This window comes from Stegostoma tigrinum, chromosome 11 (assembly GCF_030684315.1).
Source record: "Stegostoma tigrinum isolate sSteTig4 chromosome 11, sSteTig4.hap1, whole genome shotgun sequence".
Lineage (NCBI taxonomy): Eukaryota > Metazoa > Chordata > Chondrichthyes > Orectolobiformes > Stegostomatidae > Stegostoma > Stegostoma tigrinum.
In genome coordinates, this window is record NC_081364.1 from 36,305,768 (window position 1) to 36,319,590 (window position 13,823).

General features: G+C 41.3%; 1 protein-coding gene across 14 annotated transcripts in view; it reads left to right on the forward strand.

The window, feature by feature from the left end:
* Positions 1-13,823, forward strand: part of chl1b (cell adhesion molecule L1-like b) — an 818,676-nt gene that overhangs the window by 539,015 nt on the left and 265,838 nt on the right. For all 14 annotated transcript variants that reach the window (XM_059649905.1, XM_059649903.1, XM_059649914.1 and 11 more), the window contains 2 exons: positions 7,807-7,908; positions 9,073-9,264. In XM_059649905.1, the coding sequence (XP_059505888.1) occupies positions 7,807-7,908; positions 9,073-9,264 (294 nt within the window). The remainder of the gene's footprint in view (positions 1-7,806; positions 7,909-9,072; positions 9,265-13,823) is intronic.

A 13,823-nucleotide genomic window follows, 5' to 3' on the forward strand; every position in this document is an offset into this window, starting at 1 on the left:
TTTTGGGACGGATACAAGAACTTAAAAAAAGAAGTGGAGATTGTGCTACAGTTTGACAAAGCTTTACTCAGGCCACATATAGAATGCAGTGTTCAGTTCTGAGAACTTTCCTTAGGGAGGGCATGCTGACCTTGGAGGATTTGGAACATAGATTCACCAAACAGATATCAGGGATTGAAGGACTAAATTATGAACACAGATTGCAAAGACACTGCCAGTTGTATAGAAGGCTCAGCGGTGATCGAATTCAGCTTTTAAGAGGAATAAAGATTTTATAGGGCAGATTTACAAAAAAAGCAATTTCCTCTTGTTTGTCATTTTGAACAAGTGGACTCAGAAGATTAAGAGCAGAATTCAACCTTTCAGCCCATTGAGTCTGCTTCCCATTCAATCATGGCTGATATTTTTCTCAACCCCACTCTCCTGCCTTATCCCTGTAACCTTCGATCTCCTTACTCATCAAGAACTGATCTATCTCTGCCACAAAGACACTCAATGACTTGGCCTCCACAGCCTTCTGTGGCAGAGAGTTCCACAGATTCACCACGCTCTGGTTAAAGGAATTTCTCCCCATCTTATTTCTAAAGTGTTCTCCCTTTACTCTGCGGCTATGCCCTTAGGTCCTAGTCTCTCCTACTAGTGGAAATATTTTCTCTGCACCAACTGTATTCAGGCTTGCCAGTTCTCTAAGTTTAAATGAGATTCCATTTCATCCTTCCATACTGCATCAATTACAGACTCGGAGTCCTCAACCGAAACTCATACGACAAGCCCTTCATTCCTGAGATCATCTTGAAAGCCTCCTCTGGACCCCTTCCAATGCTAACTCATCCTTCCTTAGATATGGAACCTAAAACTGCTCTCAATATTCCAAATGCGGTTTGACCAGAGCCATATACAGCCTCAGCATTAGATCCCTACTCTTGTAATCTAGCCTTCTTGAAATGAATGCGAACACTGCATTTGTCTTTCTCACTGCCAACCAAATTTACAAGTTAATCTCAAGAGATTTTTGAAGTTGAACTCCTAAGTTTCATTGTGCATCAGGTTTTCTCATCTGTTCCTCATTTAGAAAATAACCTCAGGCTCTATTCTTCCAACCAAAGTGAATGACCTTACACTTCCACACATTGTATGCCATCTGTTATTTTTTGTCTCACTCTTCGAGCCCATTCACATCCTCCTGCAGCCTACCAACTTCCTCAAACACCCTGTTCCTCAACCTACCTTATCTGCAAACTTAGCAACAATGCCCTCAGTTCCTTCGTCCCAATTGTTAATGTATAAGATGATTAGTTGTGGTCCCAACTCTAACCCCTGTGAAAATCTATTAGTCACTTGCTGTCATCCTGAAAAATACCCCTTTATCCCCACATCCTGCCTTCTGCCAGTCAGTCAATCCTCTATCCATGCCTGTACCTTGCCCCTAACAGCAAGGGCTCTTATTCCACAGCATTTTGTGAAGTCCCTTGTCAGAAGTCTTCTGGAAATCCAAATCGATCCTAGCCAATGGCTCTTATTTGTCAAACTTGCTTGCTACCTTCTTAAGATATTCTAACAGATTTGTCAGACCACTTGACCAAGCCATACTGACTCAGACATATTTTATCACGTCCTACTGAGTATCTGCAGTTTCATCCTTAATAGCGGACTCTAAAGTTTTACGATTGACTGAGGACAGACTAATCAGCCTACAGTTTCACCTCTGTTTTATCTCCCCTGCCACTTCGTAAACATGGGTGTTACATTAACCGCTCTCCAGTTCTCTGGGACACTACCTGACTCCAGAGATTCCTGAAAGATTATAAACAATGCCTCCACAATCTCCTCAACTAGCTCTTTCAGAACTCTGGGATGATTTATGCACCTTCAGAACTTACAGCATCCCCAACACCTTGCCCTTAGTTGTGGCTATTATAATTATCTCTGTCCCTGACTCTCTTGACTTGCTGCTATGCTGCTGTCCTCTTCCACTGTAAAAGCTCATGCAAACTACCTGTTCAGTTCCCCTGCCAATTCCTAGTGCCCCGTTACTAATTCTCCAGTCTCATTTTCTAGTGGTCCAGTATCAACTTTTGCCTCTCTCTTATCTTTTAGATATTAAAAAAAAACTTTTGTAGTCTTCTTTTCTATTAGCTAGCTTGCTCTCACAGTTCATCTTCACCCCTCTTGTTGCTTTTTTAGGCATGTTCTGCTGGTTTTTAAAGGCTTCCCAATTCTCTGTATTCCCAATAATCTTCACCATATTGTATGCTTTATATTTTGCTTTTATCCTGTCCCTGACTTCCCTTGTCAGCCATCGTTGCCTGTCCCTCCCCTTAATATGTTTTGTCTTACTTGGGATAAATTTCTGTTGGGCCTCCCAAATATCCCTGCCATTGCTACTCCACCATCTTCCTCAATTGGCTAGCTCTGGCAAGCTTCTCCTTTGTGGTTACCTTTACTGTATTATTTCCTGTTACATCTCTTTACTTCTCCCCCTCAAACTGAAGTAAGAATTCTATCATATTATAGTCACTGCCCCTTGGAGTTCCTTCACCTTAAGCTCCCGAATCAAATTAAGTCTGCCTCGCTACATATCACCAAATCCAGAATCACCTGTTACCTCATGGGCTCTACCAAATGCTACTCCAAAAAAATCTTGTCGACATTACACAAATTCCTGTTCTTGAGATCTGCGGCTAACATTATTTTCCCAGTCGACCTGCATGTTGAAGTCTCCCATGATTATCCTAATAGTGCCTTTCTTGCATGCCGTTCCTATCACTTGATTTCATCATCGTCGGCCCACTGAATATCTGATTCAGGCATTGTTGGCACAGACCTTGCGTTGTATTGAAAAGGGCACCACAGCTCTCAGTTTGTTTTGGAAGATTCAAAATTGGTGGTATCCTGAATAACTCTATGAACCAGTGTGATGCCCATTCTCCTAATTTGACCAAGTAGGCTTAAGTCATAAATGCATACTTCATAATGCAAAAACCATATTTTCTGTTGAAAAATGGGCCCTCGACCAGGGCTATTTAATAGGGCACTCAGCATGTTGCACATTAACTGCTTTTGGCTTAATTTAGTTTTGTTTGAATCTATGAATGGCCTTTACAGATTTCTTGATCATTGTTAATTGGCAGTCGGTGGTCACTGTCAAGAAGGGCTGAGAAATGCCTGGCCGTTGGAGGAGTGATTAGACATAATGGGAACTGCAGATGCTGGAGAATCCGAGATAACAAAGTATGGGGCTGGATGAACACAGCAGGCCAAGCAGCACCTTAGGAGCACAAAAGTTGATGTTTCGGACCTAGGCCCTTCATCAGAAATGGGGGAGGGGAAGAGGGTTCTGAAATAAATAAGGAGAGAGGGGGAGGCGGATCGAAGATGGATAGGGGAGAAGATGGGTAGAGAGGAGACAGACAAGTTAAAGAGGTGGGGAGGTAGGGAGGAGATAGGTCAGTCCAGGGAGGACGGACAGGTCAAGGGGGGCGGGATGAGGCTAGTAGGTAGGAAATGGGGATGCGCCTTGAGGTGGGAGGAGGGGATAGCGAAGAGGAAGAACAGGTTAGGGAGGTGGGGACAAGCTGGGCTGGTTTTGGGATGCAGTGGGGGAAGGGGAGATTTTGAAGCTTGTGAAGTCCACGTTGATACCATTGGGCTGCAGGGTTCCCAAGCAGAATATGAGTTGCTGTTTCTGCAACCTTCAGGTGGCATCATTGTGGCACTGCAGGAGGCCCTGGATGGACATGTTGGAGGAGTGGGAGGGGGAGTTGAAATGGTTTACAACTGGGAGGTGCAGTTGTTTGTTGCGAACCGAGCGGAGGTGTTCCACAAAGAGGCCCCCAATCTTCCGCTTGATTTCCCTGTTGTTTGTTCTGTAAATTTAACCAGGACATGGAACAAAGGATGCAAAGTGGGGAAGCATTGGGACAAAAAGGGGGCACCTCATAAGGAGGTCCTATCCATCAAGTCCGCTCAAAAGAAGTTTCACCTTCACATAGACAATTCCTGATTAGGAATGGGCTGGTCACTGAAATGTGCCAGCACACTCAATCTGTTGCCTGAGAGTTTGACCCAGCTTGTGGCCATCAAAGGCACCCTCAAATGTTACACCTCAAGGTCCTTGGAAGTGGAAACTAGAGAAATTACCAACTTTTCCTGGTGTGTTGTTCTCCACTGTACTTGGGAATAATGGAGCTCAGGAAAGGGGAAACAGTTCATCGTCTCTTCCTTCAGCAACAGGAACCAGAATGAAAGAGCACATGGTTTCATTCCACCCTCAAAATCTCTACATCAAGGCAGAGAGGAACCAGAGGGCTCTCATTCAATAAGTATGCAGTTCTTTAAAACCCTGCCCAGCCCTTCCTCATGATGAATGCCCATTATCCAGGCTGTTGTCATGGTGCATTTATTCTGTACCATTCCATCATCAGTTTCTCATGGATAAACCAGGGCTGGCAGCTATGTGCAGAAGTGAATCTCCACTCCATGTGATGACTTTTTCAAATTCTCTAGACGCCAGTACCAGTGTTGCCTTATCCAGAACACATTGGTCAAAGTCACAACAACATTCTGTTCGACTTCCTGAATTCGCCCAGACCTTTGTCATGATCTCCATCCCACGAAAACTTCAAACATCTTATTGTCTGTTTTTGCAACACTGCCCTTGCATGACTGAACTTCTATTTGTTCTGGTGTCATTAGCAGACCTAAAATATTAAATTTACTCTTTTAGGAGGCATATCAAGAGTCCCCCTATATTGCCTTCTTGGCATCTTTGTACTTCCTATCGGCTATTCCATGTCTTCACGTCCACATATAAGAACACACAGATTATATTTCAGTACTACTAGGCTTAACTCAATGATTGCTTTAATAGTGTTTGGCAACTTTTCTGTAAATATAAAATGAATTTACATCGATGATTTGGAGTTGGGGACTAAGTGTGGTGTGTCAGAATTTGCAGATGACACGAAGGTGAGTGGTAGAGCAAAGAGTGCAGAAGACGCTGAAAGTCTATCGAGGAATATAGATAGTCTAAGTGGGCAAAGGTCTGGCAGATGGAGTACAATGTTGATAAGTGTGAGGTCATCCATTTTGATCAGAAAAACAGCAAAATGGACTATGTTTTAAATGGTAAAATATTGCAGCAGGTCAATGTGCAAAGGGACTTGGGTGCCCTTGTGCATGAATCGCTGAAGGTGGGATTGTAGGTGCAGCAGGTGATTAAGAAGGCAAATGGAATTTTGTCTGCCATTGCTCAAGGGATAGAGTTTGAAAACAGGGAGACAATTCTGCAACTGTATAGAATCCTGGTGAGGCCACACCTGGAGTACTGTGTGCAGTTTTGGTCTCCTTACTTGAGAAGAGATATACTAGCAGTGGTGGGGATGCAGAGGAGATTCACTGGGTTGATTCCAGAGTTGAGCGGGTTGGATTATGAGGAGAGACTGACTAGGCTGGGATTATACTCATTGGAACTCAGAAGGATGAGGGGAGACCTTACACAAACATATGAGATTATGAATGGAATAAGTAAGGTGGAGGCAGGGAGGTGGTTTCTGCTTGCAGGTGAAACTAGGACTAGAGGGCATTGCCTCACAATAAAGGGGTGCAGATGTAGGACTGAGGTCAGGTGGAACTTCTTCACCCAAAGGGTTGTGAATCTGTGGAATTCCCTGCCTAGTGAAATGGTTGAAGCTACCTCACTGAATGTGTTTAAGGCAAAGCTAGATAAATTTTTTAACAGTAAAGGAATTAAGGGTTATGGTAGGTGGGTGGGTAAGTGGAACTGAGTCTTAAAAAGATCAGCCATGATCATATTAAATGGCAGGGCAGCCTCGAGGGGCCAGATGGCCCAATCCTATTCCTCGTTCTTATGCTCTTATGAATGAGGCATAACTTTCTTGACTTTAGCATTGGCAAAAGCAAAGCTTTGTTTAATACCTGGTACATGTTCCTCACCTTGTTCCTGACCTAGGTATTCATAATGACCATAAGAGTCTGAATGTAAAATTACAGGCACTACATGCCAATCAGTGGAGCTGCATAAGTCCATAGTTATCTCTCTGCCTTTCAGTAACAGGATATTTGCTTTATTTTCCAAAATCAGCATAGTCTGAACATTTATTCCGCAGTGACAAACATGACAGTAGTGTTGGCCAACATATTTTTCAACAATTTTGACCGCATTGTGGCGATTTTTCCAATTAAAGAAATACTTTAATGCATGTCAACAGTTATCAATGTCATGGTTATCTTGTTTTTGCAGAAGTTAATTGCATTTGTAGAACTTCGTGCAATATTGGATTTATTTCAAAAGGAAAATATTGATAATAGTAATTTTTCCAAGTCAGAGCGAAGATGAAAAAAGCTAATCATCTGTGTCAGAAATGTAAGTGAGGAGCATGTTGTAGAATTACTTTCTTTGGGAAAACTTGAGCTACCAAAGTAACATAATTAACATATTCAAGATTATGGAATTAATGGACAAAATGCACCCAGTTCATTTCAAATATCAAAGGTTAAAGCATTTAAATTCAGATGTTGGAGCAGGAATTAAGGAAATATATCACCCAAAGAAGAAAAAAGTTATGAAATGTTGAAGTCCTCAAAACAGTTCAGTAGTACAATAAATTGAAGACATCCACATCCATTCCTGGATGTAAAAGAGATATTGTGGGAAAGTGAATAGCTAGGGGTTGATGCATAAAGTTAGAATAATATTTTTTTGGTAGTTTGAAAACACTTTATTGACCCAAAAGACTCTTATCGTTGCCATTGGAAAGGAAATTTTCAGCAACGTAATAAAGAGTGAGATTACTGTCTTATCGAAAGGCATAAAGTCTTCCTAAATTTTATGAGCAAGCAAAAAAATGTAACTTTCCATTTGTCGAATGATCAATTGTGACATATCAATGTTACCCTGAAATTATCTTCAGATTTTTTCCATAAATAATTAATAGTTTTTTTTATTTCTTCAATGCATGTAGATTTACACAGACATGGTGTCTCACATCCAGGTCCCGCAAATATTGCGCATTTTTATGAGTGGCTGTGAATGAATTTTAGACCTCATGGAGTGAAGAAATAACTTGCTAGCTTGTTCAGCTCGGTGCTGCATTATTGCAGTGCGACCTCAGACAAGTTATCTGCTTCGCACACCAGATTTTTCCAGTCCTCTGAGAGATTTGAATCACTCTTGACCCTACCTAAACCAACTAGATCCAATCTGCTGCACCTAAACTAGCTCAAACTGCCTGACCTGAGCTTCCCATACAGAAAACTGGCAAGATCTGAAACGCAGGCCACACTGAATCCTGAGGGAGCTGGCTGTGAAACTCTATATCTGTATATATAATAGCTATATGTTCCCTATTTTGTATATGTGTCTTTCACAGGAATGTTAAACCACATTGCTATACACAAGGAAGAAAGGAATATTGACTCCTTTTATGTGAAATTCTTTGTCATTAGCTATTGGTTGTTTGTCAAACTAGAAAATAAATCCATTCTAATGCAAGGCATTATATTGATTTTTGTAAATGTGAATAAATCGGTATCAGAATGACAGACAGTGCCTTGGATACAAACTACACGAGTCAACCCAAAGATATAAAAGAATTGATTTTGCCGTGCTGTTATTGTTGTTTCTTTGTCATAAGATGCAATATTTGAAAGGTTCCATCGTTATCTCTAAATAGCATGAGTCAATGCTAATTTATCCTTGGGTAAAACACATTAAGTATTAACAGATTTTATCAATGATGTGAATTTTAAAAATATATTGGCATTTAAAAAGATGTTATTTGTTAGATGTTCCAGAGCCACCAGAAGATTTGAAATTAACTGACCTGCAAAACATGAATGTTAGATTAGACTGGAATCCGGGAGATAGCCACAATAGTCCCATAATTGGTAGGTAATGTTTACTATTTTAGATATCTTTGCGAAAGGATGCTGATGGAGGGAACATGTTAAACATTTGAATGCTGGATTTGATTTTGATCAAAAATAGTGCTTTTGATTTGAATATCTGTCAGGATTGTTGTGGTCAAAGTCAGCATAGAGTTAAATATCTCTTTTTTTTATTCTTATTCAAGAAATTAATAGTATTATGTAAAGAAACAAAATGTCAGAAGTGGCTCTTTTAGGATCCTCTTGCTTTTGAGTTATGCGTTTCTGATTTCAAATCTCAGTGCAGGACCTGATCACAAAAATGAAATTCCAATACAGTACTGACTGTGTCCTGCAGTCGAAGAGGTGCCATCTTTCAAATGAGACGTTAAACCCAAACCACGTTTGCCATATTTTCTAGATGTAAAATATCTGAAGGGTTTGTTTAAAGAGCAGACAAATTATCCCTGGTGTCTTGAACAATAATTTATCCTTTAAGTATGGGACTTCACTGTTCACAAAGTTGGTTGCTGTATTTTCTCCATTTCATAAGTCGTTCTCTGGCTTTAAAGCATTTGTAACATTCGATGGCCATGAAAAACCTGATATAATTTGAACAATTATTTCCAAAACAAAAGTTAAAATCTCAGTCAGAAGTTGATTCAGATTGCAACTAAAATGTTTCGCATTTGTCAGCCAATAACCTGTTCCATCAGAATATCCAAACAGATTTCCAGCCAAAAATGCAAATATGCCAAATAATGCAATCGTAGTCATGTAACATGGGATCTTCCTCACAATATTTTTATGGAAAGCATTTTTTAGCTACAGAGAGGAAAACTGTGTGTTTTACAATTGTCATGTTTATATCTATGCTTTATAATTTGTGAAAATGCTGGTGGTATGTATACTTTGAAAATCTATTTATGCAAAATAACATAAACAGAACTCATTCAAACACAAAGCCTCAACCTGAGAATTATAGGCTAGTATCGGTTCAGACAATATTAAGTTTCAATGTCTACTGATAAGTAAGTTAATGGCAGCATTGTATTTGTAATAATTGTCAGAAATAAAATCTCAAGTAATTTGATTAATTTGTACCCCCAATATCAAATAAATACTAAACCTTCCATGTCATTTTACATATTTACTAATATATGAAACAATGTTAATTTTATATAGCATTTATTGTGGAGGAGACCACATTTGAACTGAAAAGATGGCATGAAAAGACAAGAGTTGATGGAAATACAACTTCAGTTACATTGCAGCTCTCTCCGTATGTTACTTATCAGTTTCGAATATCAGCTGTAAATGAAGTCGGCAAAAGTCATCCCAGTCAGCCTTCAGAAAAACACACAACACCATCGGCAGGTACGTAAATAAAAATTACTATTGACATCTTTCCTATCGGCACAGTATCAGAGGATGAGGGGTGACCTTAGAAAAGTTTATAAAATCATGAGGGGCATGGATAGGGTGAAGAGTCGAGGTCTTTTCCTGATGATGGGGGGAGTCCAAATCTAAAGAAGATAGGTTTAAGGTGAGAAGACAAAGATTTGAAAGACATCTAACGGGCAACATTTTCACACAGAGTGATGCCTGTATGGAATGAGCTGCCAGAGGAGGTGGTGGAGGCTGGTACAATTACACATTTAAAAGGCATCAAGATGCGTATATGAATAGGAAGGGTTTAAGGGGATATGGGCCAAACGCTTGCAAATGGGACGAGATTAACGCAGAATATCTGGTTGGATTGGCTGCGTTGGACAGAACTATCTCTTTCTGTGCTGTAATCTCCATGAATATGATTGTACAAAGCATGAATCATAATGTGGATAATGAGAATGGCACAGACAATAATTGGCACAGAAATGTTTCATTGTCCAATTCTCAGTTGCTGGGGAGTTACCATTTTAGCAAAGTGTTTCTTTACAATATATCCCAATTATCTCACTACATGGTGACTTCTCGTTCCCTATTCTGTTTCATGTGCTAAACTATTGTGATTTAATTGTGTTACACGAGTTTATTTATTAAAGAATGCTTGTAACTCTCATCCAATGTTGTTTGTGTCGCATTCTAATTGCTTTTTTTTTATTTCGTTACCTCTGCTTTCTTCATTTGTCTGTTTGCTTCTTTAATTTTTTTTTCTCTCACTATCACCTACCCCAAAACTCTTTCTTAGATACTTACATAGTATTTACTGTATGGGGGACCTAATTACTTAACTGTCTGATGAAAATATGGAATACTTTGGGAGTAGGTTGTGAATACCAAAATAATTAACTTATGCACACAATAAATACAGAATAATTCATTACTTGGAAGAAAACATTGATGGAATTCATTTGGTGAAGTTTTCCCAGTCCCTAACTTATGTGGGCAATGATGAATCAATTGGGGAAACATGGAGATTGGAAAAAAATGTTTCCCGATGTAGAGAAAATTAAGTTCAATATGCACTTAAGGTTTGAATGGCAAGGTGAGAATTTCTCTCGTGAGCAGCAAGAGGACATGTGTATGGATTATTATTTCTTCTCCCCTTGTTTTTTATACAGTTTTTATTCCATCACAAGGCAGAGAGAAACTAAGTGGTGACAATTCCCAACATGCAAATTAAAGCACATATCAACCAGCTCCAGATCACTACTTGTTCCTCCAGGCCTTTATCTTATCCAGTATTTCCTAACATAACTCAGGCACTTTCTTTGGGCAGCGGACATTTGCACCTGTCTGGCTGCAGCCTCACCTCATCATCATGGCACAACTCTGAATCACATGAAACACAGTTCTCCGCATCATTCCTGCACTTTGGAATGCAGCAATACCAAGCATTGTAATACTGCTCGAGCACAATGAGAGGAGGGGATCTTCTGGATTAGAACAAGGCAATTAATAACTTAATGCTTCGCTGGAAATTGACAGTATCTCTGTCTTGCTGAGTCTTTTTGCATTTTGCACCTCATTTAGAGCATACAGGCAGATGTATTTTTGTGTTTTCTTGACTTTTAGTGCAGAATCAAAGCTAGGCAGGTACCATACGTAGACATGCGATAGTAATAGCATGTGCCACTAGCTTATGTGGCAAACATGCTGCATGTATTTCAACCAAATGGCCATATCAAGTGATTCTTTTTGGTCTCGCTGTTCACATGGGATTCTCTCTGGTGAGTTGTGAGAGGTTGATACAATAGGTTATCACTTGTTATCACCATCATTTTTACTTCATTTCATCTTGTTAATTTGCAGTCACCCATTCTACCACCATCAAGTAATGAGACACCACAATTCATGATATCAAAGAGGGTACGGGCACCCAATGTTCTCCAGCTCACCACTCCTCTGGACCTTCATTGTGGGCACCAACATCTCTGGGCATGCTCCATGGCAGTGATTGGACACGCTGCATATTCTGGGGCATTGGCATCTGACATTTACCAGCCTTACTGTATTAACATGGCACATCCATGATCCACCGACTATACATTCATTGTCTGGCTGTAGCTTGCAGTCATGTGCAGAGGGACTGGCACTCGGCTTATGACCAAGGAGTATCTCAGGGCTCCTCCTTCAATGCTCATGGCAGCCTTACCTTGACTTGTGTTTTGGGACCTCCCCCACCTCCTGCAGCCACATCTTAAAGGCTCACCGGATCTCTGCCTTGACTGGTCTTGTAGCACAGCCGTAAAGCCAGGGAACTTGTCATTGTTGTCAGTCAAGTAGGCAGACTAGCTTCTGTATAGCAATGTGCTGTGCCAGTGTTATGCCTGCACTATTGGTCAGCGACATATGTGCGAAAAACATTACATGCACTGTAGGCAAATGCCACATCTCAAACACTGTGGGAAGTCCTCAGTCAGGTCCAGGGAGACAGCCTTCAGTCAGAGGCAGGACATAAGAGAAGCCTCCAATGTCAGTCTAAGGGTTTGGGTTTGAACTGGGGAGTGCTGCTGCCTGACAGAGGCCAAATCTGTGGTTGGCTGTTGGAGGCAGAATCCTGGCATGCAAGTGGGATTAGAATTGTGAAATGGGACGAGATGGGGAGGCAATACAGCATTAATAGAAAAGTGGTGATGTGGGAAAGAGGACATTACAGTCTCTGACTGTAAACTACACCCGAGCTTCAGTGGGGGACAGTGGACCTGCAAGTTTATCCAATATACCTGGAGCTGAGTGCATAACGTGGGCATATGAAGAATTAGAGAGTCGGGTTAGATGGGAGCTTGGGGAATTTCAAAGCCTATGTAATTGAAGGGCGGCATGCCAAGAAGTGAATGTTATATTTGTTGGTTCACCAAAAAATAAGAGGCTGAGGCTGAAACTCACTGTTTGAGAAACAACCGCTGTTTGCTTCCGTTGTGTGATATAACTATAAGTTTGCAATGGAGATGGAAATGGCTGTGACTGCACCAGAATGGGCAGGACAGGTGTTATCTTCTGTGAGGGAGCTGACTTCAATTTTGAGCAATATGAGGCCCTTTAAAATGCGATAATGTAATTCAAACTTCTGTCATTGAAACATACCTGCCAGCACTATATGCTATATGAACCTTAGGCATGAACTTACTGTGTGCGGCCCCAATTCTGGCCCCATGCACTCTTATGAGATCCTGCAAAATTGCAAATAAATCCCAGCAATGGCTGTGATTGAATGGCATTATTTCACTACCTGGAAAGATTAATTTTAGATGCTAAAGTGGCACGCACTTGCTCTTTCCCACAGGCAGCACGTAGTTCAGGTGTTGTTCACACACTGAGCCATTAGACATGGTGTAACACTAAGGATGGTTTTCACTTGTCCTTTCAATGTTGAGGCTAGACATACATTCGCACACATGTGGTGTAAACTGAAGAAATATGGAAGTGTATTGACTGTGACATGTCACCTTTGCCGCTGATGCGCCCTCATTCTGTCTCCTTGTGAGGAAGGGGCACCTGACCTCCATTTCCCTATTATATTGTTGTTGGTGCTGAGCACCAATAGTTAGATCAATGGAGTACAGGTCCGTGCAGATACCCAGTGAGACTGCTGAACCTAGATCTTGGTGACAGCCACCAAGCAATCAGTTAGATGCTGACACGCCTGTGGCAGCTGAGTCTCAACTATGTTGGTGCAGCCTTGTGACCTTTGTCTCAGATTGCCCAGTGCCCGCATCAAATCTCCATGTTGGTCTGGTGCCAGGATGGATATGTCAAAGAAGTTAAAAATTGCCCGCGTTATGCGGTCCAGACCTCCTCAAGGCTGGTGCCTGGTCTCTGGAATGCTCACTGAGGGCAGCAACCTGAGATGTTTCTTCCTCAACCAGCTGCAAAGACATGGCAGTAAAGTGCTGCTGACTCTGATTGTATTAACATACCCACTGAAGGGGCAGTAACTGTGCAGGTGGAACGTGCAGGAGACAGTCTTGACAATACTTCCTCAAAGTCTGTATTCTTTGGAGATGGAGGTGCAGAAGTTGTACCATGTTAATAATATAGCCACAGCAGGTGTAAAGGAAAGTAGCCCCACAATGAGCAGCTCTTCTTCTTTGGTTGTCAAGGTAAGGATGTTTCAACGTTTGCAGAGCACCAGTCCAAGGTTTCTCCCCACAGAAAGGGCTAAGATTGTCTGCTCATAGCGAGTGAGGAACTGATTGCCATGTACTCAAACACCTGTCTTGGCACTTTTGGCCTATTACAACCTCCTTTCTCCTAGAATGAGAGGACAGTAGAGACCCAGTGAAATCAAAGTGACTGGCACAGACACTGGTACTGGTGCATTTGGGTGAAAAGTGGTGAAGTGTCCCAGGCCAGTAAGGCCGTGCACCGTGAGCAGGATAGAGGAATTGGGTAAATGTGTGCAAGCAAGAGAAGATACTGCATGCAGTATTGAGAGTGGTAGCCCATAAGCCTTGGCAGGAAGTGGATGCGGCAGCATTGAGTGAATGAGT